The following is a 19695-nucleotide window of genomic DNA, read 5'->3' as shown; positions in this document are numbered from 1 at the left end:
CACCCAGGAAGTCATTAAAGCCCCCTACCCCTGCAGAACAGTACACCTAGTCATTACAGCACCATGTCCTAACAAAACACTGCAACAAAATTACAGCCACATACACCTGTTCCTGCGGACTATTGCATAACAGTACAACAACATACCCTGTCCTAGCAGAACATTGCACCCAGGCAGTGGTTACAGCCCCATGTCCCTGCAGAATATTGCACCCAGGCAGTGATTACAGCCTCCTGTCCCGGCAGAACATTGCACCCAGGCAGTGGTTACAGCCACCTGCAGAACATTGCACCCAAGCAGTGGTTACAGCCACCTGCCCCTGCACTAAGGAAAAATATCTGAACACAGAACAGACGGGCTCTACTGATGGGAAAGCCCGGGAACTCAGCACACAGAAGATAGCTCCGCCCACAAAGGTCACATGGGCACGGCGTCATCAAAGGTGCTCCTGAGTAATGGGATGTAGTCTGTACCCGTGGGCACACCCACCCCAGCAGAGCCTGCCCCCCGCAGCTGGAAGAGGGCTGACCCTATGGGATGGAGCAGGGCTCCGGGTGTAGCTTCCGTGTGTGTGTCCTGACAACCCCTCCTACCCCGGAGGAAGAGGCCCGGCCGGGGAGCCGCTGTGTGACTGCCTGCTACCTGCTGCTATAGACAGGAGACGCCGGAGCGGCTGACACAATGCGCAGACTGTCCTGCAGGAGGCGCTGTCTATAGGCTGGGATAGCGCTGCAGGAGTAGTGGCGCTGTGTGTGCTGCAGGAGTAGTGGCGCTGTGTGTGCTGCAGGAGTAGTGGCGCTGTGTGTGCTGCAGCAGTAGTGGCGCTGTGTGTGCTGCAGGAGTAGTGGCGCTGTGTGTGCTGGCAGGAGTAGTGGCGCTGTGTGTGCTGGCAGGAGTAGTGGCGCTGTGTGTGCTGCAGGAGTAGTGGCGCTGTGTGTGCTGGCAGGAGTCCCCCATGGCTGCTCCCAAGCTCCTGTGTCTCCCCCTCCTGTCACTGCTGGCGCTGCTGCTCGCTTACTGGCTGCGCCATGTGGAGAAGGATAACCTGCAGAGCCGGCTGGATACCGTGCTCTCATCTCTGCTGCGGGCGGAGCAGAAAGTTGGCTTAGACGTGGAGCGACCTCCTCGGATAGCGATCGGTGAGTGAGACCGGGAGGATGCACAGGAGATGGGGAGAGGGAGCGCTCCTGCTGGGGTATGATATAGTGTATAGCATAGCCAGGTGATGCTGGGGTATAATATAGTGTATAGCATAGCCCGGTGATGCTGGGGTATAATATAGTGTATAGCATAGCCAGGTGATGCTGGGGTATAATATAGTGTACAGCATAGCCCGGTGATGCTGGGGAATAATATAGTGTATAGCATAGCCAGGTGATGCTGGGGTATAATATAGTGTACAGCATAGCCAGGTGATGGGGAGAGGGAGCGCTCCTGCTGGGGTATGATATAGTGTATAGCATAGCCAGGTGATGCTGGGGTATAATATAGTGTATAGCATAGCCAGGTGATGCTGGGGTATAATATAGTGTATAGCATAGCCAGGTGATGCTGGGGTATAATATAGTGTATAGCATAGCCAGGTGATGCTGGGGTATAATATAGTGTATAGCATAGCCCGGTGATGCTGGGGTATAATATAGTGTATAGCATAGCCAGGTGATGCTGGGGTATAATATAGTGTATAGCATAGCCAGGTGATGCTGGGGTATAATATAGTGTATAGCATAGCCCGGTGATGCTGGGGTATAATATAGTGTACAGCATAGCCAGGTGATGCTGGGGTATAATATAGTGTATAGCATAGCCAGGTGATGCTGGGGTATAATATAGTGTACAGCATAGCCTGGTGATGCTGGGGTATAATATAGTGTATAGCATAGCCAGGTGATGGGGAGAGGGAGCACCCCTGCTGGGCTATAATATGGTGTATAGCATAGCCAGGTGATGCTGGGGTATATTATAGTGTATAGCATAGCCTGGTGATGCTGGGGTATATTATGGTGTATAGCATAGCCAGGTGATGCTGGGGTATAATATAGTGTATAGCATAGCCTGGTGATGCTGGGGTATAATATAGTGTATAGCATAGCCAGGTGATGCTGGGGTATAATATAGTGTATAGCATAGCCAGGTGGTGGGGAGAGGGAGCACCCCTGCTGGGCTATAATATAGTGTACAGCATAGCCAGGTGATGGGGAGAGGGAGCACCCCTGCTGGGGTATAATATAGTGTACAGCATAGCCAGGTGATGGGGAGAGGGAGCACCCCTGCTGGGCTATAATATAGTGTATAGCATAGCCAGGTGATGCTGGGGTATAATATAGTGTATAGCATAGCCAGGTGATGCTGGGGTATAATATAGTGTATAGCATAGCCAGGTGATGCTGGGGTATAATATAGTGTATAGCATAGCCCGGTGATGCTGGGGTATAATATAGTGTATAGCATAGCCCGGTGATGCTGGGGTATAATATAGTGTATAGCATAGCCAGGTGATGCTGGGGTATAATATAGTGTATAGCATAGCCAGGTGATGCTGGGGTATAATATAGTGTATAGCATAGCCAGGTGATGCTGGGGTATAATATAGTGTATAGCATAGCCAGGTGATGGGGAGAGGGAGCGCTCCTGCTGGGGTATAATATAATGTATAGCATAGCCAGGTAATGCTGGGGTATAATATAGTGTATAGCATAGCCAGGTGATGGGGAGAGGGAGCGCTCCTGCTGGGGTATAATATAATGTATAGCATAGCCAGGTAATGCTGGGGTATAATATAGTGTATAGCATAGCCAGGTGATGGGGAGAGGGAGCACCCCTGCTGGGGTATAATATAGTGTATAGCATAGCCAGGTGATGCTGGGGTATAATATAGTGTATAGCATAGCCAGGTGATGCTGGTGTATAGTATAGTGTGTAGCATAGCCTGGTGATGGGTGATCAGGGAGCACCCATGCTGGTGTATAATATAGTGTATAGCATAGCCAGGTGATGCTGGTGTTTAATATAGTGTATAGCATAGCCAGGTGATTCTGGTGTTTGATATAGTGTATAGCATAGCCAGGTGATGGGTGACCAGGGAGCACCGATGCTGGTGTATAACATAGCCAGGTGATGGGTGACCAGGGAGCACCGATGCTGGTGTATAACATAGCCAGGTGATGGGTGACCAGGGAGCACCGATGCTGGTGTATGACATAGCCAGGTGATGGGTGACCAGGGAGCACCGATGCTGGTGTATAGCATAGCCAGGTGATGGGTGACCAGGGAGCACCGATGCTGGTGTATGACATAGCCAGGTGATGGGTGACCAGGGAGCACCGATGCTGGTGTATAGCATAGCCAGGTGATGGGTGACCAGGGAGCACCGATGCTGGTGTATGACATAGCCAGGTGATGGGTGACCAGGGAGCACCGATGCTGGTGTATGACATAGCCAGGTGATGGGTGACCAGGGAGCACCGATGCTGGTGTATAACATAGCCAGGTGATGGGTGACCAGGGAGCTGTCCTCCACTGCATGTATGGGTCTCATACGATGGTCTGTCCTGCAGTTCTCTGGGGCTTCATATCCCTGTATATTAGAGAGCTGCATGGATAGCAGCTGCCTGTGATCCCTGTTCATAAGCCACAAGCTGATAGACATCTGTTGCATTTTGCAGAAAATAAGTTTGTATAACTATTATATTTGTGCAGTCAGATGTGACAAGGGGCTGTGGGAGGATACATAGTATAATTATTGAAGGGATTGTCTGAGAATACATTATATAGTGGGTGTAAGGATAAGGCTATATTCCCACACTGTAGAAACAACGGCCGTTCCACATGAATGGCTGTTTAACACCATCAACGCAGAACCATAGCCTAAAAAAAGAATTGATACTCACCTGCCCCCAGTCCCCTGCAGCTGCTGCCATTTTGATGGCTCTCAGTCCTGGCTTGTCTTTTTTTTCTGCCTGCCAATACCTCAGTAACTATTGAGTATGGGAACGGGCTTAGGCTAGGTTCACACTGCGTTTTGAGCATCCGTTTAACGGATCAGTTTTTTGCAAAAAAACGGATTGCAAAAAACGGATGCATTTGTGTGCATCCGTTTTTGATCCGTTTTTCCATTGACTTCCATTATAAAAAAAAAACGCATCAAAACGGATGCGTTTTTTTTGACGCACAATAAAGTACTGTTGACACTACTTTTTTGACCGCTAAAAAAAATGGATCCGTTAAACGGATGCTGAAAACGCAGTGTGAACCTACCCTTAGGAGCTGAGGCTGATCTATATACTGAGGGTGCGGGTTGTATCTTACAGGCGATGCTTGTCTGCAGCTGCAGTTATGAGGTTGGCAGTTTAACCCTCTTCGTATCATAATCTAGTGATCATGGCATAATAAAGGGTGACTTGACAGGTGCCACATCTGACAAGGGACTGATTGGCACTCTGCAACACAGTTGCGGGGTGTCCGTTGGTTACTATGGCAGGTGGAGGCCCTCTGAAGGTCTTTGTGGCTGCCCCATTGGGAGACCTGTAAATACAGGCTGTATGAAGTTCACTGCTTTCACCAGGTAAGCAATCCAATGCTTAGGGGACTAGAGAAGTGTAATAGAAAGTGGTCCAGTCACACGGCATGTGTTGGATGTTGCGTGTTTTGTCTTTTGTTACGAGTTTAAAGCCCAAAAACAAGCAGTGAAGTTAAAAACCTACAGCTGAAAAAAAAACCTGGTAAGAAAAATCTCAAGGCGGTTATTAGAAAATTAGAAAAATCACAGCTAGTTCATTGCGAAAACGGCACCACCCCTATCGTCTGGATATGTGTGGTGTTACAGTTCACCTCTATTCACTTCAATGGAACTGAGACCCAAACTGAGGACAGGAGAGGAATTTCTGGAACAAAGCAGCCATGTTTTCTCTGCCTGGATAACTCCTTTTAAAGGGGTTATCCAGTGCTACAAAAACATGGCCACTTCTCCCCCTACTGTTGGATGGGGTTTTGAAACTCAGTTCCATTGAAGTAAATGGAGCTTAATTGCAAACCACACCTGAACTGGAGACAACAGTAGGGGGAAAAGTGGCCATGTTTTTGTAGCCCTGGATAACCCCTTTAAATCCCTCCTTATCTCGTTTTGCCAGCAGAAAAGGTCTGAACTCCAGAAAATAAACACATTTGGTATTGCCACAATATCATAGAAATAAAATGGTAAAAAAGCCATTAAAGTCACATCCACCCCCAAAATGGCACAGATCATAACTATAGGTCACGGTCCAGAGGAAAAAATAAAAAAGTTATATGATCAGAATATAGGGATGCAAAGCATTTCTGTTCCTTCTTTTTTTTTTTTTTTTTTTAAATAGAGGAAATAGTAAAACAATGCAATATATAATATAGTGTGTTTGTATGATCATATAAATTGGGTTTAGCTGTAAGTGGTCAGTTCGGGACTCGTTTAAGATGTGTATGTAAAGGACACCTTATGTTAGGAGGTAATGCTGCGTTTACATGAAACGATAATTGGCCCGATCGTACGATTAACGATGTCGGAATAACTATTTATTTTTTTTCATAACGATCAGCGTTTATACAGTACAGTATTTCGTACGGAAAATCGCTTTGCGATCGCTTAAGCCTATCTCACACATTGGTTTAATCGTCAAACGACTGTTTACACGGAACGATCTGCGAATCTTTTGCGAACGACGATTTGAGAACATATTGTAAGATCAAAATGAACGATTTCTCGTTTGTCGTTTGATCGCTCGCTGCGTTTACACGTACGATTATCGTTCGAATTCGTGCAAATTTGCACAATAATTGTTACGTGTAAACGCACCATAATTGTGATTTATTATCAGGCCTTCTACATATTAAAGGGGTTACCCAGCATTGGATAAACTTGGCCGCTTTCTTCCAAAGACAGCACCACTGTTGTCTCCAGTTTAGATGTGGTTTTGCAACTTTGTTCCATTAAAGCAATTGTAGTTTAGGGGACTAATCTAATCTACTGATATCCCCTTATAGCGCCGGGAAAGCTGAGGAGGTAGGTATGTCTCTTACCTTCCTCCTCAGCCCCTTGCTGTTCTTCAGGGTAAACTCCACTCCGCAGCAGCATTAGGAGCACTGCCGCGTCATCTGGTCTGCCCCCTCCATCGATTTTCATTAGGGGTGGACTAGATGACGTGGCAGTGCTCCTAACTATGCTCCAGAGTTTGGCACCAAGGAGGAAGGTAAGCCACATACTTTCCTCCTTGATGTCCCCAGCGCTATAGGGGACTATCAGCAGGGTAGTATAACCTGCTTATAGTTCCCCTTTATTTGTAAACCACACCTAAACTGGAGACAAGAGTCATGTCTCTGGGGGAAAAAGGGCCGTGCTTTTTAACCGCTAGATAACCCATTAAGGCTATGTGCACACTATAGAAGAGATTTACTAAGTGCTTGTGTAGGGAATGTTCCTTGTTGCCATAGCAACCAATTACAGCTTAACTTTCAAATATTAATGCGCTGTGGTAAAGTGTAAGCTGAGCTGTGATTGGTTGCTATGGGCAGCATAGGCCTCTTGATAATTTTACCTCTATTTTTTTAGCCGATCTTTTGGGCCTTAAAACTGCTGTATTTTCCTCTTGAGTTCTATAAAGCGTAATGGAAAAACATCCCTAATGCCTAAATATACTAATGTTACTAAAAATTGTTTTTTTGCCCACCTCACTGCTGACAATGCTGGACCCTGTGGTCTTTGCTTGTGCATGTATGACACATAACCAGTGACTGACTGCAGCGTCTTATGGAAGGTGAACGTGGCATCATCGCTTTAGGCCTGGCAGGAAACACCTGAGGGAATTACACCTCACCCAACCTATATACATGTGGTGTAAGAACGCAGAGCTTTTATTGGGAAAACAGGTCATTGTCCCTTGTCATGGCTGATGACATAGATCATGTGACCTTAAAATTCAATGTTAGTCTGTAACACATCTCCCTGTGTAAACAGGGGATGTGCTGCCAACAATGGTGGAAGTGAAGCGTTACACGAATGATCCAGCCATTGTCTGTGCAGCTGTTCACTCCTAAAACCTGGGATACATATCATATCAAGGAGCCATAGTTTGGGCCCTATTACACCAACAGATTATCTGACAGATTTTTTTGGAGCCAAAGCCAGGAATGGACTATAGACAGGGAACAGGTCATAAAGGGAAAGACTGAGATTTCTCCTCTTTTCAAATCCATTCCTGGCTTTGGCTTAAAAAAAATCTGCCGGCTAATCTGTTGGTGTAATAGGGCCCTTATTCTGTTGGTCTTTTAAAGGGAACCAGTCACTTAAAAAACGCCTGTAACGCTATGGGAATGTGCTGTAGCAGCGTAGCAGCGTCCCCCCCCGTCCCTGAAATGTACAGCCCGATAATTTACTTTATAAACTTGGCACCCTGTATGTAAATTGCCCCCAAGTAGTCACGGTCCCCTGGGCGTACCGGAGCGGTAATCACGCCCCTCTGGGCATGATTAGCCTGCATAATTGTGGCGACATCACCGAGAGGCGCGCTGTCCCTAACGTCAGCACGCCTACGTTCTTGCTGTGCCTCTCATGCGCGCAGTACAGCGGGCCAAATCAGTGCAATACTGTGCAGGTGCAGAATGCCTCAAATTCATTGTCGGAGATCTGACAATGAGTTCGAGGCTATTTTGCACCTGCGCAGGCCGGACCCGCTTTACTCCGCTGGATCGCTCCGTAACGCCCAGGGGACCGTGACTACTTGCCGCGCCTCACCACCCACCGTGACTACTTGGGGCAATTTACATACAGGGCACCAAGTTTATAAAGTAAGTTTTCGGGCTGTACATTCCAGGGACGGGGGGTGTAGAAGCATGTTTGGGAAGTGTGCTGGGTGCTGCTACAGCACATTCCCATAGCGTTACAGGCGTTTAAGTGGTTGGTTCCCTTTAAGGTTCAAATATCAGGGGTAATATGACATTGATATTCCATAAGTCTCCAGCAGGTGCATAGCTAGGATTTATGGGGCCCCATGAATCCTGTACGAGCCACCCCCACATACTGCCCTGGCCCTGCACTGCCTTTAAACTCCATGCCAGTTTGGGGGCCTGGAAAAGCTGGATTAAAGCTGGATCCTGTCCTGGGAAACTTCTCCTAGTTTCCCAGGATTGGATCCAACTTTTCCTGGATCATGGAGCGGCACTTCAAAAGCATCAGGCTGACTAGCCGACCATAGAGGAATAATGCAAGTTCCATACCAATCTGTTCAGGTGAACTAACCCCAGGATGCATTTCAGGGGATCAGGCTGTATAGTTATCCCAATAACTCTCAAGCACCTCCCTCCAGCCATGTGGAGAGCCATGCTACTCCACATGAGATGAATAATATGTGCATCCTCCATGTTGCAGCGAGGACACTTTAAACCATTTCAATGCAACAAATTTAGGTGTGCGACATACCTTATGGAGAAGGAACAACTGCAATGTGTTTCCGATATTGCCAATTTCAGGCCTAACATATCTGCCCACCGGTCTTCTGTGATAGGCTCCACATCTCCCGCCCGTTGCTCTTTTACCGTAAGAGGTCAGCTATCTTGACATACAGGCAGTAACTCCCTACATATAGCAGAAATCAGCCCTATAGAGTCCCCAGAGGTTAGTACTGATTTTAATAGAACATTAGTTGTTATAGTTATAGGCGGCCACCTGAACTGTGTTTCTGCCTGTCTTTATTGTAGATATCTGTAAAACATAGAATGTGGCAGCTCAGATTCCATCTTCAAGCTCCATCTTTGTACAATTGTGACAGTATATGTACTCCCTTACCTTAGGGCCCTTTTACACGGAAAGATTATTTGACAGATTATCTGCCAACGATTTGAAGCCAAAGCCAGGAATGGACTATAAACAGAGATCAGGTAATAAAGGAAAGCCTGAGATTTCTCCTCTTTTCAAATCCATTCCTGGTTTTGGCTTCAAATCTTTGGCAGATAATCTGTCAGATAATCTTTCCGTGTAAAAGGGCCCTTAGATATAAGGGTCTTTATTGAAGAATGTGAAAAAAAAAACACCCATACATACATTTACACACACACACACACACACACACACACACACACACACACACACATACATAGGGCATGTAATTGCTTACACTGGGATCTAGGATAACACTATGCTTTTTCCATGGCCTTTCCTATGGCCTTTATCTAGTGACAGCAGAAACTTGGACACACCTGCAGCCTTTCTCGAGGTGTGATGTGATCCATACTTTTTAGGGAGTAGCCATTACTCTTATGTGGAGTGCAGTGTATAATATGTTACATTTTAAAAGAACTGGAAAACAAATATCAAGACAGGATATTGTATAGGGGAGCGGACTGTGCATAGGCACAGGGCCAGTATCTGTAACCCACATGATCTGTTCCTGCTTACCCATTGTGGTGCGTTTCTTGGCATTGACTCATTTCCATATGGAAATCTTTGATTGTCATATAATGTTTATTCTGAACCCTCAGGCTGGTTTTCCGCTGTATTTTCAATGCACATTTACTGGGCAAAGTCCCAGCATGTAAAAAAAAATCTATATCCATACATCCCCTGTTACGAGAGGCCTGAAGAGTGTCACAATTTTTCAACCTGGTATGTCTGTTTTACTAAATAATTGCAGTCCCCTTGAAGTAACAATTCTGGACCTCGATCTCTGTCTTGTGTCATTCCTACAGTATGGTGATCTCACCAGAAATGTATAACTATACTGACATCTGGGTGTTACCCCTATGCAGTCCAATCTGGTCTAGTGTCACACACACCTCTAACGACACCCAGTTGTCAGTTTATTCATAATAGGAATAACACAATATAGTGATCTGTGAGAGGTGCTCCAGAATTGTCATTTCCCGGAAGTAGAATGATGTAACAATATAGACAGAACAGGTGGCAGGTCCTCATACAGATCTGCCCAATTAACTGGGTCTCCCATTCATGCACAGACTTTCATGTTAGCAACTTTACATTCTACAAATACTTGGTTTACATGAGGTCACTGGGATCTGTGTAAACAGCGGCGGCATTACTGGTTTTCTGTTGCTTTAAGATCCAGTCTGGCAGCTTTGTTTCAGGGATTTGTTTCCAAACTGATTAACTAGAATGTTTACTCAACCTCTTCTGCTACAGTTTGCAGTCGTACACTGTGCCGACACTGGGGAATATAGTGTTTCATGTGACATTTTACACTTTTTGTGCACGAATTAGCAATTTTGTTTCTGTTCTTGAAATAAAAAAGAAAACCTCTTATAAAATTGCATAAAACCAAGTAGACGCTGGAACATGGGTAAATGTAACCTGGATGTGTATCACAAATGGGCATTAAAATCTTAGGCTTGGTTTACACGTCCATGGCTGCAGACCTGCAGCTACGGTCAGCGCTACGATTGTTTATCCGTAGCTGTCCGCAATTGCACAGACCCATTTTTAGGCGAATGGTGATCGGTGCAGCAACTGCAGCTTGTACTAGGATTTGCCAGCCTTTTTTGCAACACTGATCACAGCCCTGGAGTGGCCCCGTAATACCTACTGATGTGTTATTGGGACCATGTAAATGAGAGGGTCTGTAATCAGTTGTGTAAACATATCCTCAAAGGGGAACTATCAGCAGGTTAGACAAATCTAACCTGCTGATAGCTCCCTAGTGGGCACGGGGCACTGAGGATGAAGGTATGTCTTAATTTCGGCACTGTTCCCGTGCTGTTAGGTATGAAATTCTCTGCCTGGTAAGCAGTTAGAAGCACTGGGGGCGAGGCTACTGCCCCCGAGGACCATTCCGGGGGCAGATCCCTGCACTCGGGGCAGGGCTACTGCCCCCGAGCACTGTTCCGGGGGCAGATCCCTGCACGGGGGACAGGGCTACACCAACAGATGATTATTAGTGGAGGGGGCTGTCTGGGGGACGGGTGGAATCGGCGCTTTGAGGCAGTAGCCACGCCACCAGTGCTCTGCTTACCGGGCAGAGGATTTCAGAATAAACAGCATGGGAATGGCGCTGAGAATGAAGGTAACAGACATGCCTTTATTCTCAGCGCCCCATGCCCACTAGGGAGCTACCAGTTAGTTTGTCTTACCTGCTGATAGTTCCCCTTTAAACGTCAAAGAGTTTATTATCAATATTAAATAAGATATATTGTACCCCATATAAAGTATTGAGTAGAATATTGCACAAAGCTGTAGGACCTGAGTAAGCAATAATCAATGTGTATTTAAGAGCTTGTGCTAGGTACAGCATAAACTGCAAGTCACCTGTCACACCCAGCATGTTTCATCTGGGTGTGTTTATAGTGGCGCATGAAACACCAGTCCTATGTAGATCACTGGGCTTAGCTTATTGTTAGTCATTTGTATTGTATTAAATTGTTTCACATTTTCAAGCAATTACTTTGTGCAAAAAGAGGGTTTTCCTTTGTTTTGCATAGACATTTGAAGCATTGTGCAAAAAAGTGCAACTTTTTAGTTTTCAGAAAAATTCCCACCAAGTTTTTTTCCTGTCTGGGCTCATAACTTTACAATATCTTAGCACCACATATTAAACAATACAGTTACTCTGTTTCAGTAACATAGATTTATAGGATCATGACTCTGTCCCAACAACTTTATCTTGTTTTCTCATCTCGACATTTTCCTAAGTGTTTTTGTTCCCGATAAATCACTCTCTGTTCTATAGAAATCTCTCTAATTAGCTTTTTTCTTTTGTTCCTGCCAGGTTTTGGAGGTTGTCTTGATATCATAGTAGATGGAGTGGCATTAATGCAGGAGGCGGCCATACAGCCCAGCTACAATCCAGTCCACCACAACTTCATTGAGAACGAGACACAACTTGCTGAGAGCTTTGCCTACTTCTTCCCCCCAGGCGCTGCTTCAGAGTAAGTATATATTATATTCATTCCTAATGTTAATATTATAAAATAGGGTTTAGTTTGGAGCTACTTGGCTAATAATCTAGTAAAATCAAATTCATCATGGTTGCCTTTAGAGACTGTCATCATACCTGTTAAGGGCAGTCTATAGTTTGCAGATTGCAGCAGTTCTTTGTGATGCCTATGTTGGGCATTGGCACAAAGCGTCGTCTCCAAGGCACATACTGCCCTGGTAATGCCAGCCTTCCAATTTCAGTGCACTTTTTATGCTTAGAATAGGTAAAGGACATGCAATGGAATCATGGTCACATGACCATGAGTGCAGAGGTCCTGCTGCCGGAGTGTAGTGCAACAGGAGTCTGGAGATTACAGGGAAGCTGAGCTGCAGATGAGCCAGGAGCTCCTGAAACTCTCCTTGTCGTCTCCAGAATCTCCTTTATGTCTACAATGCAGATGCATTTGGCAGTGGGGGAAGGGACAGATAAGAAGGGGGCAGTGTGTAGCTGTCATTAGAATAAATGGTTAGGTGGGAAGTACTGCTATTGGTGTTGGTGGGGGGATAGGACAGTATAGCTAACAGTGGGGGAGCGGTGCATTATGTCTAGTGCCATTGGGGAGTTATTTTGTGATGCATTATAGTGCTGTATTTGCTTAGCACTGCTGGAGAGGTGTGTTTTACACCATTAAAATAATATGTCGGTATTTGGCACTTCATTGTACACTATTTTTGCTAACCTTAAGAAATACCTAGCAGTCACTTACATTGCCTGGGAAAGCTGCAGCTGGCTGCTGTCAGGAGAATCTACAATAAATAGCTGACCAAATAATAAATGTCTACAGAGAGAAAATAGTCGGTGGCTCCAATAGAGGTGGAGAGGGTGTCCCCCTAATGGGTTGTATTCTTAAGACAACATTGTTAAAATAATTAAACCAAGTATAGTAAAATAAAGTATTTTGTTGTTGTTCTCTCTTATGAACAGACGCTATGTGTCCAACGACACCCTGTTTAGCAAACTTGTAGATGCATCAAAAAGACTCTCAGAAATGCGCTGGGCTCTTGGCGGGAATGCTCCAGTTATGGCCAATCGCTTAGCTGCTGAAGGGTGTGACGTCCTTCTTGGGGGCCGTCTGAGTCCCGAAGAAATTAGTGTATTGTCTGATCGCATCACAGGTAAGCTGCCCTGATAATGCAATGGATTATAAGCACAAAACAACCTGCAATGAAGCTTGTCAAGAATAAAAAATTGGGGCTGGGTGGAAAAAAAACATTTTGTAAACCATTAATTCCATTTAAAAAAAAAACAAAAAAAAACAGCACCCCACCTGCCCCTGGGTTTTGTGCGGTACTGCAGCTCGGCTCTCCTAAAGTTAATGGGGCTAAGGTGTTATATAACTTGTGGGCAGGGGTGGCGCTGTTTTTAAATGTGACTTTTAGAGTTAGCGGATTCTATTAGATGAAATAAGGCTAAGGCATGTGATTTTTACCTGCTTGATCCTTTCCTCCTATAGATGGGCAGCTGCCAAAGGTGTCTGGCCACAGCTTATCTCCGTACAGTAAGCTGATGTGAGAATACATGTTTATGGAGGAGATAAGATATCTGTTGCTTACACACTGGCCATTTTTAGAAATGTAGGCACCTGCGACTTGTGTTGTGGGTTTGAATTATAAAAATTATAAATTCACATAAAAGACTGTCTTTAATATTAAACTTCCTAACTCTAGGGACTGCCAGTTAGTAACCAGCAACCCTGATATACGACGATGCAGGTGTTAGTTTTCTCCTATAGTTGGAATCACACATGCAGCTCTTGTGGCTGTTTTTTAGATTACTTTTTTAGTAATGTGTTGATATTGGGACAGTACAAGTGAATGTGGGTGAACCAGTCACTGACCAATCTCTGTATATACAGGTGTAAGTGCTTGGAGGGTAGGGGGTGACCAAGTTAGGGAACCTGATTAACCTGCTTGGAGAGATGTGTGTTTCAGGGCACATGTAAAGTTTTGTGTATCAGGAATGAGTGTGACTTTTGGAGGTAAGGCTGGGTTTTTTGCAATTCGTTTTTTGCACAAAAAAAGGATGAAAAACTGATTAAAAAAACGAATGCAACTGGGTGCATCCGTTTTGATCTGTTTTTCCATTGACTTCCATTATAAAAAAAAAAAAAAAAAAAAAAAGTACGGTCGACCTCATTTTTGTGTCCGTCAAAAAAAACTTTTTTATAATGAAAGTCAAGGGAAAAACTGATCAAAACCGATGCACACACGCATCCGTTTTTCCATCTGTTTTTTGCAAAAAAAAAAAAAAAAAAAAAGGATTGCAAAAACGTAGTGTGAACCCAGTCTAACTGGTGCAGCTCATATAATGTCCTGGAGACATATGCAAGAGGTGCAGATTATGGAGGATTTAGTAAGTTATTGTAAAGCATAGAGCACGAGAGTGGTAGAAAGATGAGGGAGGGGATGTAGGGAGGTGCAGCATTGTGGAGAGCTTGGTGGATAAGTAAGAGGAGTTTATATTGTACTCACTGCTGAATGGGCAGCCTGTGTATTCTTGAATTTATATACCACATGACTACAGGTAAGAATAGAATTATTAGATGAAGCCAACAAGTGGAATATGTATTATGAGAGATGTAATATATATTTGTATTATACTTAATTTTAGATCATACATTAGTCATTATAGGCAATTTCCATAATGTATCTTCTTTTTGTACTCTATTATAGCTTACTCCTAGATATTTAAAGATACCTGGTATACAGATTCACAGATTGCTATTAACTACTGTTGAATTTGGGTGCGAAAGTGAGGCTACAACATTGTCATGTTTCTCTGTTCACGTGCAGTGTCTTCAGGGGTGTGGGACCTTTTAAGTTGATCTTGTGTAGTTAATATATTTCACTGCCCAGGATGATTTGAGTATATTTGTGTCATAGGACATTAGTGGCCAACAAATGATGATCTACAATGCAGTAGATTACATTTGTTGCAGTGCACATTGGGAAAATAACCCGCACCTTAACAGGTGCATCACAGCTTTGGTTCAGATCTCAATGAAAGGACAATTAAACTTTCACACAGAGGACTTTGAACCTTTATAGTTTCCATAAACGTTTCTTATATTCAGACACTGTAAAACATTTCCACAGCACAGATTGTGTTACAAGTGACTTTTGCAGCAGATATAAACTTTTTCGTTGTATTTAGTGGGAATTGCAGCAAACCACCAATCAACAGAAATGGAGAAAATGGAGAACCCGTGAAATTTTTTTTCACTGTGTTACTAACTTATCTATTACTCTTGAAATTAGCGGCACTCACCATGTACTTCAGCCATAATTCATGATCCTTTATTCAAAAGTCCATATAAAAAACAGCAGGTAAGAACGATTAGGTGAAATGTGCACTTGCCAGCACATTTCACCTAAGTGTTCTTACCTGCTGTTTTTATATGGACTTTTGAATAAAGGATCATGAATTATGACTGAAATCAGTGGTGAGCGCCACTAATTTCTTAAGTAAGTAGTTGTTGCAAAAGGACTTTTTTTTTTTCCTCCTGGGAAACATTGTTGTTCCAGTCTCATTGCATAAAAAACACTCCTTGCGTGCCAGCAAAAAAGCACTCTACTAGAGGGAATCTTTGCTGTGCCAGTTCACTTTTTCTGTTTGAACTATTATCTATTACTCTATTCTGGTGTGGACTTTCACTGCGAAATCCATGACAAATCTGCCATATGATAACTGTACTGATATGTTTTGGCCATTAACCCCCTCTCTTTTCTGCAGTGGCTGGTGATCCCATAACAGATGCTGACATTCACCTTATTATGGAATATCCTACTGGTGCCAAATGGGGAAATCATATATCACGTCGCGCCAACAGGTGACCGCAAACCTCCTGGCAAGGGGTGGTGGAAAAATAATATAGAAGCTATACTTGTCTGTGCCCATGACCCTGTAGTGCAGCGGCATCAGCTCATAGACGCAGGTTTCCTGTTTCTCCTGGCTTCCTGCATTGTCACGTCCCGGCAGGAAATAGCCGCTCAACCATTCAGTGACTGCAGAGGTGTCCCACCCCAGTCACTGATTGGCTGAGCAGGCATTTCTGAGCCAGGACCAGTAGCTGTCATATAGACAGGGGCAATTAGACATTCGCTATGAGGTACGTAGTCCTATTTAAAGATATTCTACCCTCATAGTGTTATTCTAGTAAGTACAAAGACAGTCACTATAGGCAGGGAATGTACTACTACCTTTGTTTTGACGTGTCATAATTTGATGTTGACAGGTACATAGTCCACAGTGATTCTCACAATCCAATGATCGATTCCCTGGAAGATTTTGAATCTAAACTGGAAGGTTTTAAACCAGATCTCCTAGTGATTGGAGGGTTACAGATGATGGATAGTTTTCCCTTTAAACCAGGTAAGGTCACTCATAAATTATGTAATAGTCTAGCATATTGTGGCTGCTCTTATAACTGTATAAGGTACTGGTTAAGGGTCCTTCTTTATGGGCACACCCTTTAAGATGGCTCAGTGATCGTGCAGCCAGGATCACACACATAATCATGATGGGTCGTGCATACCTTGTACATTATTGTCGGCTATACACTGTTTTCACAACCTGCCAATGATCAGCAATGGCTTATAATATCTGCCTTATAAATCAACCAAATTGATTGTTGTTTTTCCTCATACAGGTCAGCGTGAAACCAGGCTTAAAGCTCTTCAAGAAATGTTACTATCTATGGATGAGGAGATAGGTTGTCACTTTGAGATGGCCTCTTTTGTGGAACAAGATCTTATGAAGGATTTGCTAGAGTATGTCATTCCATATTCCGATTCCTTGGGTATGAACGAGCAGGAGCTCCCCAATCTTCTGAGTCTTATCAAGGGAGGAAACATTACAGTGTTGTCGGACCCTTACCCTCGTGTTGCCTCTATCTTGGACCAAATGCGAGAGCTATATCAGCTGCTTAAATCCCAAGAAGCTAAAAGGGGTCAGAGACAACTGACCAGACTACATGTCCACACTTTAGCGTTTCAAGCGATGATGGTGACCAAAGGATCTATGTGGAAGAACACTATGTCCGCTACAGCAAAGGCATCTCTGACAGCCAACAGGCACGTGTGTGGATCTGCCCATATTGACACACGTAAGGCTAAACTTATCATGGATGACTCTTTCTCCATCAGCCGTGAAGTTGGCAGTCAGAGAATACCTTTTAAAGAAAGTCGCCCTGTCTCTTGTTGGGAAGAGGAGACTTATGAGATATGCCTAGCACCTGTTTTGGTCTGTACTGAAGTGTTTCAGACTGCAGGTGGAGGAGACAATATCTCCGCTGCAGGGCTGGTGCTGCAGATATAAAGCCACTTTCAATGCACAATGACTGACCAGCATTCCACAACTGGATAACTATATATGAGATGCTGTGAAGAAGGATACATTGACAGAAACTGACATCATCTGAGCCATATTTTGTTCAGTTTCCTTAGTGAACGTAGGTGAGGTTGCCCTGTTGAATAAGAGAATTACAGGCTTAGGGTATGTGCACTCTACACAATTTGCAAGGATAACTTCCAGCGGATTCCGTGCTCGCTCTCACTTGAAGTTCCACCATCCCATAGGCTTTATTCTATGCTCAGGCAGAATCTACCCTCCACCCAAAGAATTGACATGTCAATTCTTTTGGTGGATGGCGGAATCTGCCTGCAGATGGAATGGATTTGGTGAAACTTCAAGTGGGGGCGGGTGAAGTGTGCAAATTCCATAGTTTCCACATATCCTTATGGCTTTATACCCCCCCCCCTTTCAGGATAAACTCATTTCTCCAGGAAAAGGGTACTATGGAAAGAGTATAGATTGTATTTAATAACTATGGTATAGATCAGAATAGCTGAGTTTTTCCTGAAAAGCAGCGGATTTGGGATTTAACATAAGTTCCTTTAGGCAGAAGCCATTAATGTGAACAGTCCTTACATATTTTATGTATGTTTTTATGTGTCTTTCCTGAGTTTTAGTATTCTTTTTCCTGTTTCATTTTATTGAAATGTGGTTGTATTCCTTACTATTCCCATTTGGGAATCTTTCCAATGTATTCTGGACCATTTTATCTGTTTTATACATTTTGTTTCTTTTGTAAGGACCAAAGTCTTCATCTTCATTCAAGTTTTCATTCCATATTTAGATGCTAATTCTGACCAAAACTAAACGTTCAGTTTTGAAGTCGGACAACGCACAACTGTTTATCTGCATTAAAAACTCCCAGGGGAGGGTTCTCCAATATCAGTGACATTTGAGGAGTAGTCAGTGTTTTGCTGGTAAGTTCAGGATTGTAGAAAAGTGCGGAAACGGAGGCATTGTTAACATGAACATAATACTAAGGCCTATTGCACACATCCATGATTACTAGAGATGAGCGAACCTCAAGCATGCTCGAGTCCATCCGAACCCAAATGTTCGGCATTTGATTAGCAGTGGCTGCTGAACTTGGATAAAGCCCTAAGGCTATGTGTAAAACATGGATATAGTCATTGGCTGTATCCATGTTTTCCAGACAACCTTAGAGCTTTATCCAACTTCAGCAGCCACCGCCAATCAAATGCCGTACGATCGGGTTCGCTCATCTCTACTAGAGATAAGAGATCTTCGAGTATGTTTGGAGTTGTCTGAACCTGAAGTCTCAGCATTTCATTATTTTAGACTAAAGAAGTGGGATGTAGCCCTAAGGCTGCCTGAAAAACATTGATACAGCCGTTGATTTTCCATGACTTACCAAAGCTGCATCCACCTTCAGTCACCGGTAATCAAATACTGAGAGTTCGGTTTGGTGAAACCCACACATACTCAAAGTCCACTTAATCTCTAATTATTACAGTTCATAATCTATGTACACAGCAGTGGATTCCACTGTTCATGCATTTGCAGGAAGTCCTGAACCTCAAAATTTTTTTATTGCCCTTACGTCCTTGATTGCGGGCAGCCCATAAATGGCACTCCATGGGCCCAAAATGCATTTAGTGGATCACATTTTTTAAGTCCATAACTGGATGGCTGCAGGAGGCCTAAGTCTAACACGGCATAAAAGCTGAAGCTACCCCTAAAGTAATCAGAACTTTTCAGTGATACATTGACTTCAATTTAGAACATCATTAACAAAAAAGTCATGTAAAAATTGTGGTCACTGTTATTAAATATTGTACTGTTATGTGGTTTACAATTTGGGCTGTTGACGAAGTAAGTTGCAACACAAGAATTACACTGTCCTCCAGTGTCTTGTTTGCTGCTCCACTTCCTGTGCATGCCCATAAAGTATATATTCTATAGGGCACAGAAATGTATTTTGTTTTCCCCCTTCCAAGTTGCATCCTCCAAAAAAAGGGGTTCTCTGAGTGCAAATTGGGTTACCTGAGCACTGTGTACATTTTATATAAATTCATTGCCAGGGAATGCAGCTCAAGGCAATGATTTATTAGCTAATATCATGGTGGCTCCACACATAAGTGTCCAAAGGGCAATGAATATGATTAAGACAGTAACTATGATGGTGGTTCCAGGGCTTAGTTCAGTAGTCTTTATTGGTAAAGGGCACACGTGCAGTAATCCAAGAAATGTTCATAGGTCAAATGACATGCAAACAGAATCAATCATCAAATATTCAAAACTCTGCATAAAGACTAATGTATTATTTATAAATGCACCACCATTGTGTTTTACATCAAACTTTGTTTTTAGAGACACTCAGAGAACTGTCACCCAATGAGTTGGACCCAATGAAATAAAAGTCTTGCATATA

General features: G+C 43.7%; 1 protein-coding gene across 4 annotated transcripts; it reads left to right on the top strand.

The window, feature by feature from the left end:
* Positions 1 to 424: 424 nt before the first annotated feature.
* On the top strand, positions 425 to 19695 carry LOC138774329 (ADP-dependent glucokinase-like). Of its 4 annotated transcripts, none has more exons than XM_069955078.1 (6): positions 425 to 1139; positions 11742 to 11901; positions 12876 to 13066; positions 15684 to 15780; positions 16186 to 16322; positions 16600 to 19695. In XM_069955078.1, the coding sequence occupies exons 1-6, from the start codon at positions 956 to 958 to the stop codon at positions 17265 to 17267; spliced, it is 1437 nt and encodes a 478-aa protein (XP_069811179.1). In that variant the 5' UTR covers positions 425 to 955; the 3' UTR covers positions 17268 to 19695. The 4 variants fall into 4 exon arrangements, with proteins under 4 accessions (XP_069811179.1, XP_069811181.1, XP_069811182.1 ...); XM_069955080.1 differs by lacking the exon at positions 425 to 1139 and adding an exon at positions 4212 to 4564; XM_069955081.1 differs by lacking the exon at positions 425 to 1139 and adding an exon at positions 4589 to 4721.

Source organism: Dendropsophus ebraccatus, chromosome 15 (assembly GCF_027789765.1).
Source record: "Dendropsophus ebraccatus isolate aDenEbr1 chromosome 15, aDenEbr1.pat, whole genome shotgun sequence".
NCBI lineage: Eukaryota > Metazoa > Chordata > Amphibia > Anura > Hylidae > Dendropsophus > Dendropsophus ebraccatus.
Note: the sequence above shows the minus strand (reverse complement) of the source record. Positions and strands in the feature narration are given on the sequence as shown.

Coding starts and splice junctions, on each gene's coding strand:
- LOC138774329 (XM_069955078.1), top strand. CDS start 956: ATGGCTGCTCCCAAGCTCCTGTGTCTCCCCCTCCTGTCACTGCTGGCG. Junction 1,140..11,741: donor ACCTCCTCGGATAGCGATCG/GTGAGTGAGACC, acceptor TGTTCCTGCCAG/GTTTTGGAGGTTGTCTTGAT. Junction 13,067..15,683: donor ATTGTCTGATCGCATCACAG/GTAAGCTGCCCT, acceptor TCTTTTCTGCAG/TGGCTGGTGATCCCATAACA.